At 41.0% G+C, this 24898-nt stretch overlaps 1 protein-coding gene across 3 annotated transcripts in view; it reads left to right on the top strand.

Moving 5' to 3' along the window:
* The window catches only part of LOC118338994 (neuropilin-2-like), an 87860-nt gene that overhangs the window by 31355 nt on the left and 31607 nt on the right, over positions 1-24898 (top strand). For all 3 annotated transcript variants that reach the window (XM_035676496.1, XM_035676494.1, XM_035676495.1), the window contains exons 4-11: positions 890-1117; positions 3758-3913; positions 4010-4179; positions 8116-8271; positions 15836-15980; positions 19539-19714; positions 20368-20541; positions 22026-22170. In XM_035676496.1, the coding sequence (XP_035532389.1) occupies positions 890-1117; positions 3758-3913; positions 4010-4179; positions 8116-8271; positions 15836-15980; positions 19539-19714; positions 20368-20541; positions 22026-22170 (1350 nt within the window). The remainder of the gene's footprint in view (positions 1-889; positions 1118-3757; positions 3914-4009; positions 4180-8115; positions 8272-15835; positions 15981-19538; positions 19715-20367; positions 20542-22025; positions 22171-24898) is intronic.

The raw sequence follows: 24898 nt of genomic DNA, 5'->3' as shown, positions 1-24898 counted from the left end.
ATTTGTGTGTGTGTGTGTGCTTGCATACCTATGATGATATCTAAAGCCTCTCATAACTGCTAGACCACCCAACTATGACACTATCAAAAGATCCGACACTGTCTTTTCTTACTCCCATTTTTCTGTTTTCTCTCATATATCTTTTTCACTTACATAACATTTTTTACTTTTTGATACATCTTTCACTCCTAGCTCAACTTAATTTCCCTCTGGTTTTATTTTTCTCTATCTCTGTCTGTATTTGCTTTCCTCTGTCTCACTTGAATTCTGCAATTTCTTTGTTAATATTCAGAGAGCAATATCTCTTATGGGGTTGAGGTTGTCTTTACATTTTCCCAGGAGCCGATATGGATAAAGCATTTTTCTCACAAGCAGATGCATTGTTCTGTTATGGACACACTAATATTGGGCTTTCATGGCACTCAGTCCTCTATAGTCTTGCCCTCTCGCTCATACTCTGCTATATCTTCGTCTAGGGTCTCTGGTTTACCACTTCTAAAGCTTGCTGGTTATATTGTTTGTGTTTTTGAGCTGATACACCTGAAACAGCTGCTTATCAATTAATCTTATTCCGTACATTGAAGTTACATCACTTTTTACCCACAGGATTTACATTTATTAAACTACCATTAGTAGTAAGCTGAGATAGCTATGCTGGGAATCATTCAGTTTACTGTGAGTTTGATGCCTCTCTGAGTGTCTGCCCTGAATAATATAATTAGTTTGAAGTATAATTATGTCTATGACATCTATGCCCTTTTCTAAATAAATTTGTGCTAACATTTTTCATGGTTAATGAGTCATACCAACCTCAAACTGCTATAAATATAGGTTTTCTATTTAATACACACCTAATTATATGCATTATGTTTCCGTGTCTTCATCCCAGGTTCAGACTGTTCCCGTAACTTCACCAGTCCCTCAGGTCTCATTGAGTCCCCGGGCTTCCCTGACAAATACCCCCACAACCTGGAGTGCTCCTTTATTATCATCGTGCCCCCCAGCATGGATGTCAGCCTCACCTTCCTCACCTTTGACCTGGAGAACGACCCCCTGCCGGGCGGAGAGGGGGACTGCAAGTACGACTGGCTGGAAGTGTGGGACGGGCTCCCAGGAGGTGAGGCATTGATCAATTGGACGTGTTTTGTTTTTGGATGACAATTTGTATTTGATGATTATGATCTTGATGGAGATGTTAAACAACAATTCAGCCATCTCATGAGTCAACAGAGCAAAATGGTGTGTACTCTGCCCTGCCTACATCATTATTGACTGAGGTGGAGTAGCAACTATTTTAGTAGCTATGCGTTGGAAGATGAAAGCTGAGCTTACAGGCAGGATGTTGGCACCTACTGTGGAGAAACAACATAACTTTTCAAGGGGAAAATAAAAACAGGAGTTGCCGGGAGAAGGGCGAAAAGAGGGGAGGTGAGAGGAGGAGTGGTAGAGGGCTAGGATATTTCTGGTCTAGCTGCTAGAAGGACTGGAAGAGTTCGGAAGGACAAATCCATGCACAGAGACCTTGGATCTAGTTTCAAGAGATGGAAGAGGTAGAGAGAAAAAGAAGAGGACTGGAAGAGCAGCAGAAAGTCCTATACTGCTGGGAAGACTGGAACAAAGAAGGGAGATGTTGAGATGAATAAATGAAGGCCGGAAGCTCTCTGGTCTGCCTTCAAGAAGAAGACTGGGAGAAACAGGAGGATTTGAGATGAGTTCAGCAAGTGGGACTGGAAACAGGAAGGATGATTTGTCTCAGATAATCAATATTTGCTGTAGTATTTTAAACTATTTCATTGTAGTTTTTGATAATTGTATTTGTATAATCAATACTATCCATTGTTTTCAGTTTCACTGTTTGTATAAAATTGACAGGACACATTCTTAATTACTTAATACCTAAATCTTGTAAGGTACATAGAAAACACCAAGCAAAGGCTAAACAGCATTAGTAGCAAAGGAGAGCAAACAAAAGTGCTTTTGTTCTCATGAATAACTTTACTATAAATATGAATTTAGCCTGAGGAGGCGAGAAAAGTCAAAGAGATGGTGCAAAGACAAGAGAGCAGTTAAAAGGAGAAAAGAAAAAAGCCACTACACCTTTACTCCTTCTTTTCAGGGTGTTAAATTGAAGATGAGAGAAGTTAAGCAAAGTTGAAAGTAGAAAATACTGATGACCAGAAATGCAAAAAGAGAGGGATGGCAGAGAAAGAGGATGAAAGGCTTCACCTCTGAGTGATAGAGAGAGACCACAAGAAGGATAGCAGGATGAAAGGAAAGGAAGGAAAGTGAAATGAAGTGGGAGGAGGTTGAAAGGGAAGGAAATGTACAGGATGAGCTTCAGAGGTGAAGGACTTAGTTTCGCCCTTTGCAGGAGAGTAAAGTCCTAAGCAGGAAGAGAGGACTTGACAAAAGACAAGAAGGTAGTGGCTGAGGAAATCAATTAGGTTAAGACAGAGAAAACTAGAATATAAAGTGTAATGAAGTGGTTGTTTTGTGAGTATGAGTATGGCAACTCAACTGTTTGCTCTCCAAAATGGAGGTCACATATGCACATACCCCAATGTGAAACTAATAAGGGGGGTGGGCATGGCATTGGTATCATTGTGTGTCTGTGTTTGTGTTATCACATATGTGTTTGCAGGGGTCAGGCAAGGGACAAATGTGCCTTCTGTCAACCTAATACGCTGCTGAAATTAAATTCATAAACACAGAGGGAGAAAGAGAAATGAGGCAATTTTTGTCTGTAATATTAAATATTAAATCCTACAAAAAATGTTTACATTTCTTTGACCAACGTTTTACGCAAATATGGGTCATTTATTTATAGAAATCATCTCTGTGCATTCAAGATTATTTTCTTTTCTCCTCCTTTTTTTCCTGTTTCCTCACCACCATCAAGAAAAGAGTTATTACAGTTATTTGCTCAAGAGCCCTATTTCAAATATCCACCCATTCCAAAAGGGAAGAAAAAAATCAATAGCACTGATCGATTGCTGGCTATTTTCTCGTTTTCCTCATCCTCCTCCTCCTCCTCCCCCTCCTCCAAGCCTCCTTGTGTGTGTATCTGTAAGTGTGAGAAAGGAGTCAGGGAGTAGCAGGATGGATAGACTATCTCTGTTCCCATCCCTTCTCTCTCTCTCTCTCGTCTCCTCTCTCTCCTCTCACAACACACACACACACACACACACACCACACACAAACCACAAACACCACACACACACACTCTAGGGCTTAAATCACACTCATCTGTTTGTGTTGACATACACAGGTTGTGGTCTTAGAAAGGAAGACAGTAGATGAATCACTTAAATCCTTGGATGTACACACACACACACACAACACACACATTACTATATATATATATATAGTACCTGTTGTAAAACCATGTCCTGTCCAGAGATACAATTGACAGATGAGGTAGAGAGGCGATGACATGAGAGGGTGGAATGATGAGCAGATGTCAGTGGAGGAGGGAGTGAGTGAAGAATAATAATATTAGTGAGATAATAGAAGAAAGGAAAAACTCATGCAAGTAGTAAAGGAGAGACAAACAAATGTGAAAGATTGATAAAGGAATGAAAAACTAATAAACCATCTAGACACCTGGATGAGTGAGATCCTTGTAACATCTTGTGCAACCAACACATCTAGAGTATTCTGTCATGAGTCAAACAAGTAAATGATGATGACATATATACGTTGCCGAAGTTAATAGACTGATTGATCGCTAATCCAATACTTTTTCTCCAATCGATAGTGGGCCCTCTGATTGGTCGATACTGTGGGACCAGGGTGCCTCCTGAGATCCAGTCATCTACTGGGATTCTCTCTCTGTCCTTCCACACTGATATGGCTGTGGCGAAAGATGGCTTCTCCGCTCGATATAACATGACACACAAGGAAGTCAGTGAGAGTAAGTTTAAGTTGCCTTTTTTTAGTTTGATTGTTTTGTCCTTTTTAAGCGAGAATATTGGTCTAAATCTCTTCCTCCACTCCCATTCTCTTGTAGCTTTCCACTGTAGTAATGCGTTTGGTCTGGAGTCAGGAAAGATCACAGATGACCAGATCACAGCCTCGTCAAGTTTCTATGATGAACACTGGCTGCCACGACAGGCCCGACTCAATTACAACGACAACGGGTGGACGCCCAACGAAGACAGCAACAGGGAGTACATACAGGTAAGTCTTTGTCTTCAACTGTAGTTTAGAAACCTGCAGCCGTGGCAGATCCTCAAACTTTTATTCACAGATGCTCACATATGGTTCCATAGATAAGCCTTTATAACCCTGAAATAATGACACTCGTAATCGCTCACATGCACTAAGGCTGCACAAATCCTGAATTAAAACTGAATCGTGCAATAATGAATGAACAGATGTACAGGTAAGAATTTTAACTAATCTCTTAATCTCTGTTGAACACGAACTGAACTATTTGTTTGAACTCATTTGCAACAGCAAATAGTTTTTGAAGGAAATGTAATGCAGACCAGATTACGAACATTAAACACGTTTATGTTAATTAACGCATCTGGCAAGTCATAAAAATGTTGATAGTGAATGTACCAGTAAAATATTCACTGACAATGTATTTTATTTGTTTTTCACCAAAATATCCAATCTAGCATTACAATATTCACTTGTAATGACTACAGCATTACTATGTTTAGGCACTGGCAACACTCGGTTAAGGAAAGATTATGGTTTGGTTTAATACAGAAAAAAAGTTTGCAGTGCTTTGAAGCACAAGAAACAACATATTTATTAAGATTTTATGGAAACCGTGATTTTTTCTTTCTTTTTCATCAGCATGTGCCACAAATCCAAGATCTTAATCCTGAACAACAGAATCTTATTCTTGAAAAAATGTACTCCGCCTAAACTAAAAACAGACTACACTTGTATTTTCTTGTGTTGACATGTCACACGTAATAACTCCAACACAGCTATATTTGTGTCAGTGTATGTGTGTGAGTGAGAGAGAGTGAGTGGGAGGTGTGATATCAAGGTTTAGCAGCTACATGCCTGGGTAAGGCATTGTTTCCTGTATTCTATCACAGTGCCAATTTTGTGCCATCCCTGCGCCTGAGTTATGAGGCTGTCTGGGTGAGAGAGGGAGGAAGTGTAAGGTTCACTCAGCCCTCAGAGAGAAATGAATTCAAACCAACCCGCTAGGCAGTCTTCAGTGAGACGCCGTCCGTAAAGAAAAGGTTATCTTGTTGGGTGTCACCTTCCTGTAGCCCTGCTAAGACTGTCCACAGGTTCTGATTGTTAGCTTTTTTGAAATAGGCATTGATGACAAATGCTTCCCTTCATTAGGTTATCAGCTTCAACCTTCCTTATACCCAATGTCAGATGCAGACCTCCGTTTCATTGAATTTCATGAGCAAGTTTCGAGAGCAAGAAGCTGCTTGATTCTCAGTTTTCTTGACTAAAACCTCACCGCACAATCACACCACAAAAAAGCCTGTGAGATTAAGGCTTTCTTTGCGCAGCTAACATATTCCATCCTCTTAAAACCCTGTGATTAGACAGCCCAACATGTGCTGCTTCAAAGAAACGATCAAAAGTTTGTTCAGTTAACAACAAAGAAGCCAGTGAGGGTTTTACTCAAAGAGACACGAACCGGGCAAGCATCTCATCTTTTGTAGGAATTATGACACAACTGCAGAAATTCTGATTGTCAGAGCTCCGCTGTGGCCAAACTCCGGGCCAGCAAACACAGGAAGGGACTGTGGCCAAGAGACAGCATGAGGCCAAGGTCCCATCAGTCTCATGCTTCCTTCCTGTCTCACCTCAACTGCAGCTGACAGCTCACTCTGTCCGGCTCACTCTCAAAAATTAGCTGACATTGAAGAATTTGTTTAATGTGAATCACTTGAATGATTCTCCATATTTTTTTTTTTTTTTAGCATTTTCTTTTTCCTGCCCATATAATCTCCTCAGCAGATGGAAAGACCCCTGATTAGGATTTTGATTGTTTGTGACACATCAGATGTTCGCATAAAATCGACTGGACAGTTGGCCAATAATACAGCTTCTACTTCTCTCGTGTTGTCTTTCTGTCTCTCCTCTGGTCGCCGGTGTTGTGGTCGGGTCGCTGCGTTCCACAGAGGCTCTCAGCTGTTCGCCCGCGTTAACACCTAGCACAGAGCAAGGCCCCTGCATGTGTGTGTGTGTGTGTGTGTTTGTGTGTACTCATATGTGTTTGTGTGCAAACTCCTGTCTTGACAAGCACCTGTCATAAATGCCAACATGCCTCTCCTTCTTGAATCTTGCACCCCTTGGTCTCAAGAAAGTCTGTGTGGGACCGTGTGTGCTTTCATGCATGTATGTGTGTGTGTTTGTTGATGTGTGTACCCATGCAGCTCAGGCATGTGTGTGGTGCTATGTTGGCTCAAGAGCCACGTGTGTGGTTTAAATTTCTCTCTGAGGGACTTTATCTGATGTAGATTATGTTGTTGCTCTATTCTGTTTTATTCTACTCTATTGTATTTTATATTTTTCTATTCTGGTCTGGTCTGGTCCAGTGAAGTGTGGTGCAGATTGATGATGTGAGTTCTGGTGGCTCTGTTATTCTAACAACTCTGTGATTGATGAGAAACCTTGGAAGCCCTGGGTAGGCTCTCATCTCTTTCTCCTCTCTCTCTCTCTCTCTCTCTCTCCCTTTCTCATAATCATTCATTCTTCACCTCCTTCTCTTCTTTCTATCTCCCTCTTATTCCCTTACTCCTCACCCCTCCTCTTTTCATCCATTCGTCTCCTCAGTTCCGGACTATTGATTAGTTGTCTTGGTAGATCTCTGTCTGGCCCTAAGCATGCAGGTGTGTGTGTGTGTGTGTGTGTGTCTGTGTGTGTGTTGGAAGTAATCTAAAACACCTGTCTCTCTGACAGATAACAAACGCAGCATTTTACCTCCCCCGGTGTTTTGTACTATACCCCAGTGGGACGCACAATTCACAAACACACACACACACACACACACACACAACAAGTTCTGATTAATCTACAGGTTTCAGCAGCTCCAATGGAGGAGAATAAATGTTATAACCTACAGCAGAACCTTTCTCATCTTCTACTCTTTATTTCCCTCTCTTTTCCTGTATTCCCTATTCTCTTTAATATAAAACTGTGTTTTGTAAAGTAGAGGAAATAGAGGGATGGATCTCCAATCACTGTCCCAGCGTAGCAGAGAGAACATAATTCATGTAAACTGAGGGCTTCAAAATGTGAAATACTCAAAACAGTTTCAGGTGTGCTCAGTTTCTGGGAAAGATAAAAGTAGTCTGCACTTAGTGATGAAGTACTTCAGCTTTTCAGTGATGTAGAGGTCAGACGGTGGTGTCAGAAACTTTACAGCAGCAAAAAGTTGCAGGAAATTAATGTCCTGTCTTGATAGATCCCGTTTTTTTGGCTGCCAACAAAGTTGATTATAATTCCTTATGTGGATAAATACAGTGGTTCTTGTTGGCAGGTGCTCCTCGGTAGCAGCGTTAAAATATATTCCCCAAACAATTTAATCTCTTTTTACTTTATGTCCCGTGCAAATTGAGGTAATCTGAGTAAATATCTTTCGTTCTGCTTTATCTTCTCATTTTGGGCACTGTGAAGCAAGACAAATGTGTATCTACTTGAGGGACCTTGAAATGAAGGAGTCTGAAGCCTGCATTCATCACACAGTGGTGTCCACATATAATGCAACATAGCTAGCAGCATGCCAGACACGTAGCGTAGCATCCACAATCAGGATGGGGAGGTGATTATGGCTATTGTATGGGAGGAAATTAAAATGAGCCCCAGGTCATTACTATCGATCTGCCAGGAGGGAGACACAAGAGGAGAGAGAGAGAGAAATAAGGAGATGAGAGGGGGAGGAAAGGAAAGGAGACTGGTGAAGGTGAGAGTTGGATGCTGATAAGTTCAGGTGTATATTTGGGTATTTATGTCTATCGTATGTTTTAAGAGCTTCAGCATGAGGCCATTTTGCCAAGTGTATGACATGGGATTCGGGCTAAGATTAGAAATAGGAATAGATACAGATCAGGGAAGGGTCTGCTGTTTGGTTGGTATATTTTTATTCTTTATTAAAACTTTCTCTCCCTTCCCCGCCAACAGGTGGACCTACATACTTTAAAGGTGCTTACAGGCATCGCCACCCAAGGTGCCATTTCAAAGGAGACTCAAAAGGCTTACCATGTCACCACCTTCAAGTTGGAAGTCAGCACCAATGGGGAGGACTGGATGGTCTACAGACATGGCAAGAATCATAAGGTAGGCTCAGACTCATGCACAGACACACATATTTCATGCCATGGGATGAATTGCAGGAGTCAGGGCGACCAGAGAAAGTCTGGATGCTCTTAGGTGACACACATGCCTCGACACAAATATGAGAAGGAATATGTGCAGCAAGAGTTGACCACAAGCCCAAAATTCAACCGGTGTCTGCAATTACAGCCTTTCCACCACGGTTCAGTTGGCTTCATTTAAGGATTTACGACCAAGCCAGAATCAGCACACGTCTCCAAGCTCCAAGTGATACCTTACATCATTGAATGCAGCTACACTTACACTGCACGTCTGCTTTTCCCATCCCATCTGGTTTCTGTTACTTACTGGTCAGAGTACCGCCTAATGCTGACCTGGTTGGACAGGTTTCTAAGCTGTTTCTCTCAGAGGTGCTAAAGCACAATGAATCATCAGCGAGTGTGCTGCATTTTGGGGGTGCCTTGTAGAAATGAAGCAGACAGTATTCGGGGTCTTTAAAAAGGTTGCAACTGCAATTAAAGTATAGGAGCATTCCAGTGGTTGTGGCTGTTTTTTCCATCACAGCTATTCTCTTCCTGCTATAGCGGTCACATATGTGTGTCCTGCGGTCTAACGCCACGTCTAGCTGTGTGCTATAAATCCTTATTCCTTCACGAACACTAATACAAGCATATACTCTCAAGATGCATAGGGAAACAGGGAGATTCAGTCTAACCATCTGGGGTTCCTCTGTGGACTGCAGATCCCATAAGGCTTATAGCTGTAGCTAACTCCCAGATAAGTAATTGATGGATAAAACACAGGGAGATGTGGAAAAATAAATAAATAAATTAAGGGATGACTGAGGAAGGACAAAGAAGTGAGTGTAAGCAAGTTTTACTAATAAGGTTTAAAGCTATTGAGCTTAGTCGCTGTTAAGTTGAATGGAAAAATCAATTTGCCCAGAATATGAACTAATCAATCAATCAATTCACCATTCAGTCAGTTGTGTTGTCATTCAAATAGCGATATTCAGTGGATACCAGGCAATAACAATCCTATATGCAAAATGAATGATGATGTTTTGAGGTTAGTTGTTGGTGTCACTACCCATAACCCCCCTTGATTCCCTCATAAACCTGGAAAGCTGTTTCAGAGCTGAATGCCTAGGGAGACACAGAGGGGTCTGCGTGTGTTTGAAAAGGAGGGGTTTAGAATAAATCAGCAGCAGCTTCTGGTAGAATGTCCCTCACTTCTCTTCCAAATACACACACACACACAAACGTGCACAACCTCAAACCAACTGGTAAGGGTCTTTTGAGCCATTCGGCACCCTGGTGAGTCAGTCTGTGCAGTTATGTGATGGTTGGGGTCGTCAGTCGCTTCTTTTGATCCACTTTTGTATATCAAAGAGGAGGCAGAGTGAAGTTAGAGCAGAGAGAACTGAAACAAAGTAAAGTGAGGGATCATTTATCTGATGATGAAACCACGGTATCAGCATCTTGGAGCCTAACGTCTGTCCTCAGCTGACATACCTCAGACGGATAGTCAGCACTGGCCTTGCCATCCCAACTGTCTCTGTCAACTTTTAGGGTGTAAGTGAGAGTGTGTGTTTTATGTTTGAAAGATATATATAAATAACTCAACAGCAATGGCCAAGGAGATCTTTTGGCAGAGTGTTTTATAGTTTGGGTGTATAAAATGCTGTGTCTGCATTGACAGGATAATTCCTTGAAATTTTAATTTTATTTATATGTACAATTGAAAGCAGATCCTGGATCTGGGTTACATGCAGGGATCAGTTGTAAGCATGTAATATTTTTCTTTTCCTGAACTTAAAGGTACACAAAAGCCACATTGAAATATTTATTTATTGCTTTTCTTTCAAGATAACATACCCTGTCTACCAAGTCAAGGTATATATAGAAGTGCTCCGACTCCTTTCCGTTGTACTTGTTGAACCTGTGCTGAACTGTCCATTTGTCTATCTCATCTATCTCTCGCTTGACATTTTCATTCACTAGTTTCCTCAAACTCTCTTCATCCATCCTCCGCCTCCTACCTCCTTGTCTACACACTCGCTCTCTTCACATCTTCATTCACCTTATTCTTCCACTCTTTTCCATTTCTCCTCTTTTGCCTCCCTCGGCACTCCATTATTCTCCCTCCCTCCATATGTTTCTGAGAAAGTCATCATGATTTAGACAAGTTTATGCTGCTTGAACAAATTACTTTTTGTGCTTGGCTACGGTTTGGTGTGCGTATGTATGTGTGTGTTAATCTGGATGAATTATTGAATTAGTGTTTTATGAGTAATAGGCATTAAAGGAGAACAAAAATTAATGGGAGCCACATGGATGGAAAGAAAAGAAGTATGAGCATAGCATATATCTGGGCTCATGTGAACACACACTCGTGCAAAACAAAATTATGCACCCACATAACAGCAAAGACACACACAAATACCTTTTAAGTTAGTATTTGACTCAGATGAGTAACTTTTAATAAAGCAGCCACTGTGCACACAAACACACACACACACTGTAGTTTTAAACATCTGGGAGTCGGTCCATAGGGGCGGTACCAGTGTCACACAACATCATGATGATTTGTGTGATCTGTAATGTATTTGATAATGTCATTAAAGGCCTGTTGTGAACCAGATGGGACATATGGAATACATGTTAACTTGCAGAAATGGTTCGGGGGGAAGGAGAAGTAATATTCATGCAGCATTTATTCCTACATTGTACTGACAGGCTCACAAATGACAGATACTGACTCAAGACATGCACCAGAGAAAGAGGGGAAAGAAGCAAGCAGATGGGCAAAGTATACCACTCAGGCGGGAATACCAGGCGTAGTAGATTATATTAAAAAATCATCATTACAGGACCAACATGCTGTGCTGTTTCTGGACTGGAATTGTATTCAAAGTTTTCTTTGTTCTTTTTATCCATAAATGTTTGTCTTACTTTGCATCAGCCAGTTTTCATATACCTTCTTGATGATCAGGTCATGTCAGATCATTTGACTGCTCATGAGAACTTGCATTATACAGAAATAGAAAAACAATGACACTATCAGTATAACTATTCTACGATTCAGTGCACAAAATTGGCCGTGGGCCTGGTTATGGGAGGTTGCCCACATGACAAGAGAAAAGCAGCGATTTTCAGTGATCTGAGGTCTTAAGTCGAGAAATGATGTTGTCTTAGTTTGAGTCTTCGTCTAGAGGAGTTTGAAACCTTTTGCTGGTAGAGGTACATTTAAGCTCAACGTGGTACAAATGTCATTATGTAGCCCTCCTGAATTGCTGCAGGCGGAGCTGTCTGTGGCCATTACAACACTGGACCTCAGCCAAGACCAAAACCTCCTATTCCCACCTTAATCTGTGGGAGGGAGGATGGATGGAGAGAGAAGGATTGGAGGAGGGAGACGTGGGTGGAATAGGAGGGAGGGAGAGGGAATCGTGATGAGAGGAAAGTTTTGGAAAGTTTGAAAAGAATTAGGAAAGAATGAAAGAAATACAGAAAGAAAAACAGAGAAAACACAAGCAAAAGGTCAATCATTCAAGCATTCAACTGATAAACTGAGCTGTGCAGAGGGAGGAAGAGAGGTGAAAACCAAAGGGAGAAGGTTCATAGGGGAACAAGTGAGTGAAGGAAAGAGGCAGAAGGGGAAAAGAAGTGTTCACAGGGGAACCACGGAGCAAAGGAAAGAGGGATAGATGGATGAACGGAGGCACGGAGGAGAGGAGGAATAATGAGAATAGCAGACAAGGGTGTTGACCACAAATCCCTCTGGATAGATCAGAGGTCTCAGCAACACAGCCGGGAAGGATGTCGGGAGAGGGGAAATTAAATAAAACGACAGAATGGTTGGAGGAGGGTGGGGCGAGGCGAGGTGAGGAAAAGGCAGTAGGCAGGGTGAGGTCAAAGGGGAGAGGGAGAAAAGAGTTTGTGACAAATGAAGAAAGAAAAGCTGAGAGAAAAAAGGGGAAAGGGACATAGGGGGATATCATAAGGGTGCCATGTGTCATTTGGTTTGTAAGATTTGTGGACTGGACTGTCACACTTACCAGGATTCAGCTGTCAAAAACCTCCCTGTAGTGTGTGTGTGTGTGTGTGTTTGTGTGTGTGTGTGTGTTTGTCCTTGTGTGATGAAATTAGAGGAGATGGGGGGTGTTTTACTATTTTATAACTCTATCCACACACATACACACAAAACACACCCAGCACGGACATTTGAATAATTCAACGTGTCTGTGCTGGTCCTCACTGGCTGACTGACTGTGGCCCTGCAGGCTCATGACATGGCCACACACACACACACACACACACACAGACTCACACCTGTTCTTTCCCTTCCCATGAGGTGAACGTATTCCTTGTCATGCTCTTTTTCTATCCGGTAGTTGCATGTTAGACCTGGGTAGTCGCCTTTTCACTACAAACCAGAAGCGGCTACACAGTATGTTTCCTTCTGCCCTGAACATTATTGATATTCAGCAGAGAGGGTGTGTGTAAATGAAGGAGAAAACAGTTTTCACTCCACGTCTTGTCACCTCTAACCTTAACTGGTGAATAAAAGTACCATTTGAATCAGGAATATTTTTCTTGCTTGGAATTGCTCTTATAGTATTGGTATTTAACAACGTTTCTGCTTTTTTTGTTTTGGCCTATATATGTTTGTGTATGTGTGTGTGTGTGTGTCTGTGTATGTGTGTGTGTGTGTTATTAATGGTCAATTGTTTCCGCCCGTGTTAAGAGACAAGGCAAGATGACACCAGGAACAGATGCTTAACTTTACACCTCCTCTCTCTCTCTCTCTCTTTCTCACGCACACACACACTAACCTAAACTGTATTACGGGTGTAGTCCATTAGCTGATTGTTACAGAAGCCTTTTAAAAAGAGACTGTTAACTATGAATTTAGGAGTTTAAGACCTCAGAGATGCTACATATCGTCTTACACCTCCTCACTGTGGATTCTCACTGCAGAGCCACAACCTGAAGGCTGGCTTCTGTTGAATATATTGTAACAAAACAATATTGTTTCAATAAGTGTGCAGTTTGCCACTACTTACTGTGATGTACAATATTGAAGTGCACCATAATTTATGCAAATCTAAAACAGAGGGCAAGCAATGTTCTCTAGATTAGAAGAGGGCAAACTTGAGTCGAGGTAGATTTAACTTTTATTGCTTTCTGTTTATAACATGTTAACAACAAATAATAAGTTACCCACATTGCACTTAACTTCAAGTGAAGGCTCTAACGTGGGTTGATAAGACCAAGCAGGGAGGTTAAAGCTAAAGATGAAGTCACGCAGCAGTTTAAAATATGTCCAAAAACATATTTAAATTTTGACAGGTCAGCTTAACATTGATTCTGAATATTTAAGAGACAATTTCTTGACTGATCTCATAAAGATAATCAGTGCCTGTGCAGTGGTGAGCTCTGACAGTGCTCATTGCTGATATTTTCTTATCGTGTTTTTAGCCTGCTACTGAAGCAATTTCAGTCAACCGAAGAGATTGTAAAACAGCAGTTGTAACAGTGAAAGATTTAGATTAAGCAGCTGAAATAGAGATACACACATACATACATTGCTACCATATCACCACTGATTCCAAGAACAAGGTTAGACAATCATACAAACATACATGCACACAAAAAGATTAATCAGACTCAGAGTATCCACACTCGTATGTACATGTACATAAAAACACATACATATGAGTGTGTGAGTGTGTGTGTGTGTGTGTGTCTGTGCACACATTTACTGAGGAAATGTTTCAGTGTGCACCAAGGGAAATCAGAAAGCACCCGCCAGCCCCCAACTCCTTAGAGTGAGACTTCATAATTACACTTTTACACACTGACGCTCCATCACAGACACACACACACACACACACACACACACACACCCTTGTAATTACAGTCCACTACCACAATCCCATTAGGTCTTTTGGGGCCTTTCGGCATTTTTCCATCATTTAACTGGTCACAGTTTCTGGTATTAAAGCCATTGTAAGGGCATGAGTTCACTGGGTCTGACTTTGTATTGTACACCCAGTGGGTCACGGGTTCAATTCCCAGCTGGCCTAGTAGCCTGCTTGCTGTTCCCGCAAGTCAAAAACCCCTTTCATCCATATTTTGTCACCCCTGACGGGCCCTGCTGTTTAATTGATTGGGAACAGAAGGAAAATAGTGAACTTACACACGGACACACACACTCCAAAAACCAAGCGAACATCTATAAATGAGTACCCAACCAAGTAATTGCAAAGCCTTTGGCTCTGTTGAATGAGGTTTACTTCTCTCTGTAATAAACACACTATGCTGCGTTTTCAGCACTGATGTAACATAATAGAAAGAGAGCGAAAAACAGCCTTTGAGGTTTTCTAATAAAACAACAAGATTTTCAGATTTCTTTTTTCTTAAAATTACAGCAGAATATCATCATGGAATCAAGATAGGGAGAGAGGGAGATAGAGATGTTGAAAGTGAAATTATATGAAAAAGAGCCAAAAGCCCAGCTGTGTTTTCCTGTGGAGAGCCCAACAGAGATGACAGTCATAGACGGCGAGAGAGAGACATGACACTCCGTCAGATAGACAGAGATGTAAAGTCTTGGTGTCAGGAGACAAAAGGAGTGCTTCTGGCCATGTGCGCTTGCATTCAATTTTCTTTTTATCTGTATATGTGTGTGTTTTCAGAGGAAATCATTTTGTATCTGTGTTGTGTGTGCGCATGGTGGGGACTGTGGGAGCACTTTATAAGGCAGTGGAGAGACAGTGTGTGTTTTTTGTGGTGTGTGTCTGTGTGTGTCCAGAAGCAGTGAATCTGTGAATATCATGGTGTGTGTGTGTATCTGTGCGTTGAGGGGTGACAGCCTGTGTTTTTCTTTGTTCTTTGTGCGTGAAGGAGCAAAGATTATGTTTTCCTGTGTGTGTGTTTGGGTGTGTGTGTGGTTAAGTCAAGAGGACGTGAGAAGAGGATGCTCTCCCACATAACTTGCACACTTTGATTTATCACACACTGCGTGCCCTCAGATTGTGTGTGTCAGTGTGTTGGAAAACCTTTGCACTCATTCCTTCCTTTGTGAACAGAAAGAATATATTCAGTGTGTGTGTGTGTGTGTGTGTGTGTGTTGTGTGGTGTGTGGTGTGGTGTGTGTGTGTGTGTTAATGTATGTATTGCGTAAATGTGTTGTTGAAATATTTTCTGTCTGGACCAAAGCAGTGGACTGAGTGACAGACTATGTGACTTAATGTGATTTAAATCTCAACATGTGAACAAAATGTCTCTCTAAACCAACGTTAATAAAGCTACAGCATCCTGACTTTTTAAAAACTTTGTTATATGCATACATTGAAGCAAAAAAAACATGAATGCTCTATGAGTCCGCAATATCAGACTTAATCCTTTGTACTGTTCTGATCTGTGTCAAAGACCCTGAGCTATGTGTTGCTCAGTCTGCCCACTGTCCTTCATGTAGAGTGTAACAAGGGAAAGACAGAAAATCCCTACAGCCATTAATGCAGATTCATTAAATTCCATCTGTTCCTCTTTCCATTTAGGTTTTCCATGCCAATACTGACGCCACGGAGGTGGTTCTCAATCGGGTTCCACAGCCAGTCCTGGCCCGCTTTGTGAGAGTTCGACCTCAGACATGGAAGAATGGCATTGCACTGCGGTTCGAGCTTTACGGCTGTCAGATTACGGGTAAGAAAGATGAAGCATCTTCCTCTGTAGAGTTTCTCAGACTTTTTCTGGCCTATCTCCTCATGGGATTAGTGATATACTGGCTTTTACACTGGGTCAGAAGGTGGATCATAGCAAAAATAGCTCCCTTAGAAAACATTTCCTGGAAAAGAACAGGCAAATGTGATGTTTTTCTCTCATAATTTATATAACCTAATAATAAATAATTGCTTACTTTGTTCATCCATCAATCTACCAATGCTTCTATTCATACTTTCCTCTGCTTTCTGTCATCTATCTTTCACATGCACACAACACACCCACTCTCATGTGCACTCACACTCTTGCCCTCGCTCTTTCATATACATATCCTCCCTCTCTGTCTCCCACTCACTCACTCACACAATCACACACACACACACACACACACACACACACACACACACAAAGAAATACACTCAGTCCTAATAGAATAATACTAGAGTGTGATGTGTGGGTGATAACATCAGAGAGTAACAGGCTCTCAGCTTTCATCTGCAGCCCTGGCAAACAAACACGATTTCAACCAGCATAATCAGCTCAATACTATAAATAGATAAAACTTAATTAGACTGTCTGTGTTTGTGTTTGTGTGTGTGTGTTTTGTGTGTGTTGATAGAAATGGTAAAAGAGAGAGAGTTTCTATCCATTTGAGTGTTATTGTGTGTGGTGGTGTGTGTGTGTTGTGTGTTGTGTGTGTGTGTGTGTGTGTGGTTGTGTGTGTTTGTGTGTGTGTGTCCCAGCTCCACCGTATCATTATTAGGTTAGGGCCTCTCTCTGCTGCCATCGTAGTGGCCATTGAGAGGGACAGATATGCTCTTATCTAGGAGGGCTATTTCAGCACCCACACAAATCACAGTCACACCAAAACAATATGATACTGCTTGTGTGTAGGTCCCTGTGTGTATGTGTGTGTGTGTGATGTGTCATATATCAGGTATCTTTGCCTGTGTCTACCAATTGCCTATTTTTTACCCTATTTTAACTCCCAAAATTGCATTATATATCACCCTACTTTTCTCACTCTACTCTCAGCAGTGAGGTCCAATTCAGTGCATCTTTTGGCCATTTCTGTTTCCCTGTGTATTGCCCATCTCTTCTGCTTTTTAATATCTGCAATCCATCACATCTCTGAGGGAAAAGACTAACTATATATGCAAAATCTTGCAGACTAGTTTTAGCCTTTTGTTCAGAAGGATGACAGAGTTTGTTACTTTATAGAAGAAAGAACACACACTGTTCTGCAACAATTTCCGTAAGATATATCTATAACCTGCAGAGAAAACTTTTTAACCAAACAGACCCACTAATAGCTATGCAGTATCTTCTCTTTTTTCCTCCTGCACATAGACATATCGACAAGCACACACACGAACACACCACCAGGGGGAATGTGATAATGCCCTACACAGGCCTATAAAGGCAGACATAAAGCAGTCAGTCAGTGACATGTCATTAACTTAAATCACACTTTTATGTCTCTCTACTTTTTTCTCACTTTCTACCTGTCGCTCTGTTTTTTCTTCATTCTCATTCTACTTTTTCCCCATGTCCTTCTATTGCCTTTGCTGACAGCTTCCATTCCCACTTTTCTCTTGCTGTCTCTCATTTTCTTCTCCCTATCCCTTCCCTTAAATCTTCGCTGTCCCTGCCTCATTCAACCCTCCGTTCCTGCATCCCTCCTTCTCTCCTTCCTTAATCTTATTTTATTTTAGCCCTGTGGCACCTATCAATCATTTATTTCTAGCACCTTTATCATTTTTTCTCACCAGCCTTGTGTATGTGTGCGTGTTTGCAGCCATGTGCGTGTGTATCGGCTAGGTAGAGCCTCTGAGGTGTACTTTACAGTTTTTGTAAGACCCTGTTATCAGAAAAAGCAGGGAGTGTGTGTGTGTGTGTGTGGGCTAAACATCAGAGCATGTGCAAGTGGAAGTGTGTGTGAGAGACCTTGACTATTTAATTTCTATGTGCTGGTGCATGTGTTGCTCTATAAATGTGTGTGTTTGTGTGCATGTCTATGTATTAATGTGTGTGTGTGTGTGTGTGTGAGAGAGAGAGAGCGAGAGAGAGAGAGAAACAGAGAGAGACAGAGAGAGAGAGTGAGAGCTTTAAGGGCTCTCGTGCTGGTGTGTGATATCTATCTATTTCTGCTACTGTGATCTCCAGAGATGATATTCTCAACGACTCCCACTGCACCCCTGTATTTAAAAAAAAACCTGCTGGAGTGCAGCTACTTAAAATATACATGCAAAAATAAGAAACAATACAATAATAGAATTTTCTTCTGGCTAATCAGTTTCTTTCTTCTGTTATAGAGCTTTAGCTCATCCAGCATGCCTTAGCTGTTTTTGTTGTTTATTGTTGATTCATTATTTACCATAGTGAGGCCTGGCTGCAAATATCACAGCATTAAACATTCATCTCCTTGTAGACCCGAAGAATGTCACCATCAATCACCGTCACCCTTCACTGTCAATCTGCTCTCTTTCTTTCTTTTCACCAGCATCTTTCTTTATCTTTCTCAACCTTTATATTCACTCGCTCTCTCTACAGTCCATATTTCTGTTTGACCTTTGTCTATCTCTTTATCTCCTCCTTGTCCTTTAACTCCTCTTACTCTTACTCACATTTCATCCTGCTTCTTCTTCTTCTTCTTCCCTTGCTTCCTCTCCTCTTTGCATCTCTTCTTTTATCCCACCATTTTCCTGCCTCATTTTCAAATCGAAATGGTCATTTTGTTTTGTTCCTTTTGTTTTTTGTCATTATTCATGGGGATAACATATTCTGATGCTTGTTAGACTAAAACACATTTTTCAGTATAATAAACAGTATCCCTTTGATCTGCAACACGCTTTCATTTAGTTCTTCCATTTGGGAGTTCTCTGGCTCAATTCCCCATGAAGAATCCCCTTTGGTAGCTTGGTTAAAGTTATGCACCAACTTTGCAGCTGCAGGAAGGAAAAATAATGAAATGGGTAGATGGAAAGCAGCAGAGTGCAACACACCAGGCGTTGTTTTAACAATTCATTTATCAAGCAGGAGTTTTGCTCCAAGATGAGATCAAACAGTGACACCAAATTATTCCTGACCTTAAAGCCACATTCATTCATGAAGAGTTTGTGATTTATATGTTTAGCAATGCAGCAAACTCATTCAGCCCGATAGGATTGAGAAAACAGAAAAAACGGTTTGCTTTTAAAGGAAAATAATAATAGCATGTATATGTCTGTTAACCTGTAATTTGAATTTCCATCACTCTTACAATTCACTCCATTTCCAAAAAATATCTACCTTTCTGGCAGCCTCTAACTTCATTTCACATTTTCATTTTACAGACATGTCATATGAAATCAATCACAGTAAAAATGTACTTAACTTTTGTATCTATTTTATTTTATTACTGTGTGGTAATGCAGTTGCACAGTAGCATGTAAAGAGCATTTTGAAAAAAAATACATGTGTTGGTTCATTCATCAAACTAACTTAAGAAAACAATTAAAACGTTTATTTCATTCCATTCTCTTCCTGTCTCCTGTTCAGATGCTCCCTGTTCAGAGCTCCAAGGCATGTTGTCTGGGCTGCTACCCGACTCCCAGATCTCTGCGTCGTCCATGAGAGACATCCACGGCTCCATGGGGGCAGCCAGGCTGGTGGCCAGTCGGTCAGGCTGGTTTCCCAACCCGACACAACCAATAGCTGGAGAAGAGTGGCTACAGGTACGTCACCTAATCCTTACGATATCTCAGTCAGTACATTTTGGCCCCTTTCCCACCACAGGTAACATAATGTAACATGTAGCTTATTTCCATTATTCTCCTCCTCCTTTGGTGTAAAGTTCCTGGAAATAACAATAATCATATTTTACTATATATTCTGCAATGGCAACAACTGTCACTGGAAAAACATTGCTGGACAAACCACAAAATATCAAAGCCTATTTGTAGAGAAAAAGGTGCTGGTATCGGTTGTAAGAAACAAAGGTTTTACCAGAGGATATTGAACATTTAGGAAAACTGGGAATAAACCATATGATAAAACAGTGAGGAGACAAGATTAAGTGAATGAAAGAATGCATCCAGCAAGCTAAAAAACAACTATGTGATTTGTGTAGTGGACACCATTTTGAGCTTAGCTTGTATTTCAGAACTGACACTGTGCATAAAATACAATAGAAATGCAAAAAAGAAAGTGGTTCTTAAGCCCAACAACTTGTTAAAAGTTCTGTAATGGAAAACCAGCACTGATCGATTGTACAGGCTACAGGGAAAGTCAGAGCAGCCACAATAGGCAGGGGATCTGGAAAAAGATTGGCTTCTGTGGTGCAGAGAGTGTGAGCTAACAATAATAATTATGTTTGCCTGTGTTGCAGGTGGACCTTGGTGTGCCAAAGATGGTGCGTGGTATTATTACCCAGGGTGCAAGAGGGCTGGAGGGCAGCACCAGCACTGAAAACAGAGCATTTGTCAGGAAGTACAAACTGGCGCACAGCTTGACCAGCAAAGACTGGACTTACATCACTGACAGCAAGACTGGGTTTGCTAAGGTAAAGCAGGGGAACACACACACACATACACACACTGTCTGTCTGTCTGACTGACACATACATATGTACTCTCCTCTCTCAGGTTGTCACTGTCAGTTCTCCCTCATTTGTAGTTTATGTATAGCTGTCTTTCTCTCAATCCCTCTTCGCTCTCCCTCCCTCTCTTTCTCCCCCTCTCTATCTCTCTCTCTCTCTCTCTATCTCTCTCTCTCTCTCAGCCTTGTCATTTTTGGGGAAAAAAGCCATTTTATTACAGCCTCAGCTCTGATAATAATTCAATTTAATCACCTCACTCCTCATTCTCCCTGCCACTGTCTTTGCCTCTCTCTAAGTCCTCTGTATTCTCTCTCTCTGCTTTTCTCTGTGTCTCATCCTCTCGTTCACTCAGCCTCTATTTGTCTCTCATGGGTGTTAATTAAAAATGTCTTTCCTGCATCACCACTCAACACTGCTGGCAGTCTAACGCACTGTGAGACAGGGCACTTTAAACTCTGTTCTCTTTTCTGAGACTCTGTCTTAAAGCGCTTTAATAGTACTACTGAGTGTCTGGCTTTTCTCCTGATGCTAAAATCCTGTTCTCTCTCATCTGCTTGTCTTTTTAAATGAGCATCCTGGGAAATTCATCATACGTTTTTAAAAATGTGAAAAATGGCAAAGACAGAAGATACAATTTAATTAATGAAACCAACATTACAACTTTCACAGCCCACATTTTGAGAGGATTGCTGCAGTCTAGTCAGCTTGTAATAAATCTTGTGATTTTGCCAGAGGCTGCTACAAGCCTCAAAAAATTACTCGAAAATCAAAGGAAACACGGTCTCTGTTGTTATTTTTATGACACATGTCATACTGTGCTGGGAAACAAAGCTGATTAGGAGTGTTATATGACTTTGGAAAGACAGGCTCACCATTTTTGCTGTTGTTTTTCAATAATATGTGAACGGTGGAGCGGTGAAATGACAAATTTAACTACTTCCGCAGCGTTTATATCTTTCTCCACTTTTACAGGATACTCATTCTCAATGCTGTCTTCACCACAGAACAATGTATCAGTGCACCCACTCTGACAGATGTCATATCAAACAAACATGGAGTAAAGCTCATCATTCACTTATCATTTTCTGCCTTAGACATCTCTCAGACAGCTTTGGATTTAAGACAAACTCTAGGACAAGCAATGATACTTGTAACACTGTTTCTTTTGAATCAGTGCTGGGAAGATGCAGCAGGATCTTACTAGGTTGAGCTACAGTGAAAAAAGCAGCTGTCATCAGTGGAGCAGGCGACAAAATGCCATATTTTCCTGTTGAGTGCACAAATTGAACTTAGGAATGTCAAAATTGGCAGGAAAATATCCTTTGGAGAGGAAATGTTTTATCCTTACTCTTTCCTTGTTGTAAAATGAAAATAGGAAACCACTCTCTAATAACTCTCTAAACTCAAATAACATCACTATCAACATGCCTTTGCCTCTCTGCTCTTAGATTTTCGAGGGAAATGGCCACTACGATACGCCAGAGGTGCGGAGGTTTGATGAGATAGTGGCCCAGTACATCAGAGTGTTTCCGGAGAGGTGGTCGCCTGCTGGGATCGGCATGAGGATGGAGGTCCTCGGCTGTGACCTGCCTGGTAAGAACACACATGTGCATATGTAAGATAACAGAAGGCTACACACTTTCAGACAGACACATGCAACACACACAGACACACACACACACACACACACACACTGTCACACACAGATAGGCTATGAGCTTGTAGGAATGTACGTTTGTGCATACACATCCAAATGCACACTGATACATATGTGTTAATATGTTAATAATACATTAACACAGTCATTCGCAGGGGCAGCACTCTCGTTAGTTTATGACAGGCGCATAAAATACCACAAAGCCTTGAAAACGATTATGATACTTCGGCATATATATGTATATTACATGATCCATAAACGTAATTACAAACAAAACATTAGTGACTTAAATGTGCTGTGCAAATCACACCATTAATCTATTTAATATCTGTAATTAGTGTGTTTATGTGCATGGTTTATGAGCATTTAGAACTTGTGTGTGCTTTCTTTTGTATGTTGATCTGCCATTGTGAATGGCTGAAGTACACAACATGTGTTATATACATAAATATAGTACATGTTGTGTACTTGAGTGTGTACGTGCACATACTTGCATGCATTCTGAATAGTGGTGGAAGATAATAATCTTGCTCTATAGGAGGTATTGCAGCATGTCTGGACAGGGATTAAAATGTCTAGGTCATGGGACTTTTACTAATAGTGGCCAGCTGTGCAGTTGTACTATACTGTGTTCACAGCCTATTATGTTAATAACATGTTGCTAGCGTGTAGTGAGGGATTAAGTGTACTACATGGTCAGCTGAAGTCTGATCAATCTGTGGTCTATTCTGTTAAATTCTTTTCGTCTCTATATTTCATACTCAAGGATTGGTGGAAAGATTGTTTTTATAAAGACTGATGAATGGGGACTATTAGAGTATGTTTCTTTATTGAGCTGTGTATTTATTACAATATGTGACTGTTGTAAGGAGCTTGTTAGCTGTGGCGAAGCAAATTATTCTCAGCTGCACAATAACTTCAATAATAAAGCAGGCCGTTGTACAAATCTCCCCACATTTATTGCTTAACTTGAGCAATAATGATGTGCTGCATACATTTTGTCGGCAGTGTAGCCGTTACTTTTCTATCCTATGTTATGAAGAAATCAAAAGGCCCAATGCAGTCTCAATAATGACTCACCTAAAAACAGTAACTGCACTAAATGTTTTCTTAACCAGACATCTATATTGTGGCCAACCTTCTCTCCTCTCTCCTCTTTACTCTTCTCCTTCTTGTGCCATCAAATCTTACTGCTTTAGTCAGGTTGTGACATGTGAGAGGTGAAGACGAGAACAAGAAATGACACATACCTGTTCCCAGTGGACACGAAGAGCGCTGTTGGCTTCAACTGATGGCCTGCCGCTAAAATTCTGTATTTCTGGACTGTGGTGTGTGTGTGTGTGAAAAGGAGAGAGAGAGAGAGAGAGAGAGAGAGAGAGAGAGAGAAAGCCCAAAGGGAACAATATATCCTAGATGTGTCAGGACTAGCCAAGAGGTGGGTGATGATGGGAGAGAGGGTACATACTCTACCCTCTACTGTTATACTGTTAACACAGGTTTTAATAGGTTACCATGGCAATACTAGAAATACAATTCAGGTATAACACAGATATAACATCAATAAAAGGTCTGATTTTTCTTTGTAGGACAAGTGAGTACTGTGTACCAGTGAGATAACATGAAGGATTATCCATTATAATATATCTAATAGAAAGATAAAGCACTTTTCTTCTTTTGGTTTTACAGTTTTGTCAGATTAAATTTTGTAGTTTCAAACTTACCTTTAATTTAACTACTCCAGTTAAAAGCATCCTTAATGAGAGGACATACAGTGAGATGTGGCGTATTCAAAAGTCTTTTCTTGGTGAAAATTCCCTTTTTTCATTTAAAGTTTCAGCTGACTGGTAGTAAGAACAGTGTAAAATATGCACTCATTGATATAAAAACCCACAGGCACAAGAAAGTGACATATAAAAAAGATTGGGGCATTTACTGGACTGATTATCTAGCATGTACAAGTTGTATATCATGAATGGCAGCAAGTGATTTCTTTATAATGGAGACAAATGCCTCCTAATATGTCCAATCGTGCTCACTGCAACCAGTGTGATTGCACCGGCAGGGTTTTCTCTTGTTCATAAACATTTATTTTTATTGTGCCTAATGACATCATACACGTCAAATCCGCAGCCATCAGCTCCATGATCACAGTACAGATCAAGCTCTCGGCTATTGCACTGTTTCGGTGACTGTCTGCTGGTTTGGCTGTCTGTGTCTGCATGCCAGATGTTTGCCTTCTGGATGTAATCCGTGCATTAGACATGATAACAGTTCATTCCCACTTCGCATGAACACCACAGCAAGTGCTCCTGCTACCATCCAAAATACTGCACACAATCACACCCTATGACGATTCCAAATCTTAGAGGCTTAGAGCAAGTAGATTTAGTTCAATTTCACTTTGTCTGTTTTTTAATTGTCTCCACACTAAGTGTCATTAGGATAATAACACTGTAAAACACACAATCTCACCAGTCATGCAGTCACAATCATTTTGCTAGTGAGTATACATGAAAACAATAATCAAAAAAGCCCATTCGACTGAAAACAAAATAGACTTTGTTTCTCCTCTCGCTTGTGTGTTGTGTACGTGTGTGTGTCTGTGTGTGTGTCTGTGTGTGTGTGTGTGTGTGTGTCTGTGTCTGTGTGTGTGTGTCTTCAGGG

This window comes from Morone saxatilis, unplaced genomic scaffold (assembly GCF_004916995.1).
Source record: "Morone saxatilis isolate NCDOM2014 unplaced genomic scaffold, NCSU_SB_2.0 Contig5, whole genome shotgun sequence".
Taxonomy (NCBI): Eukaryota; Metazoa; Chordata; class Actinopteri; family Moronidae; genus Morone; species Morone saxatilis.
Note: the sequence above shows the minus strand (reverse complement) of the source record. Positions and strands in the feature narration are given on the sequence as shown.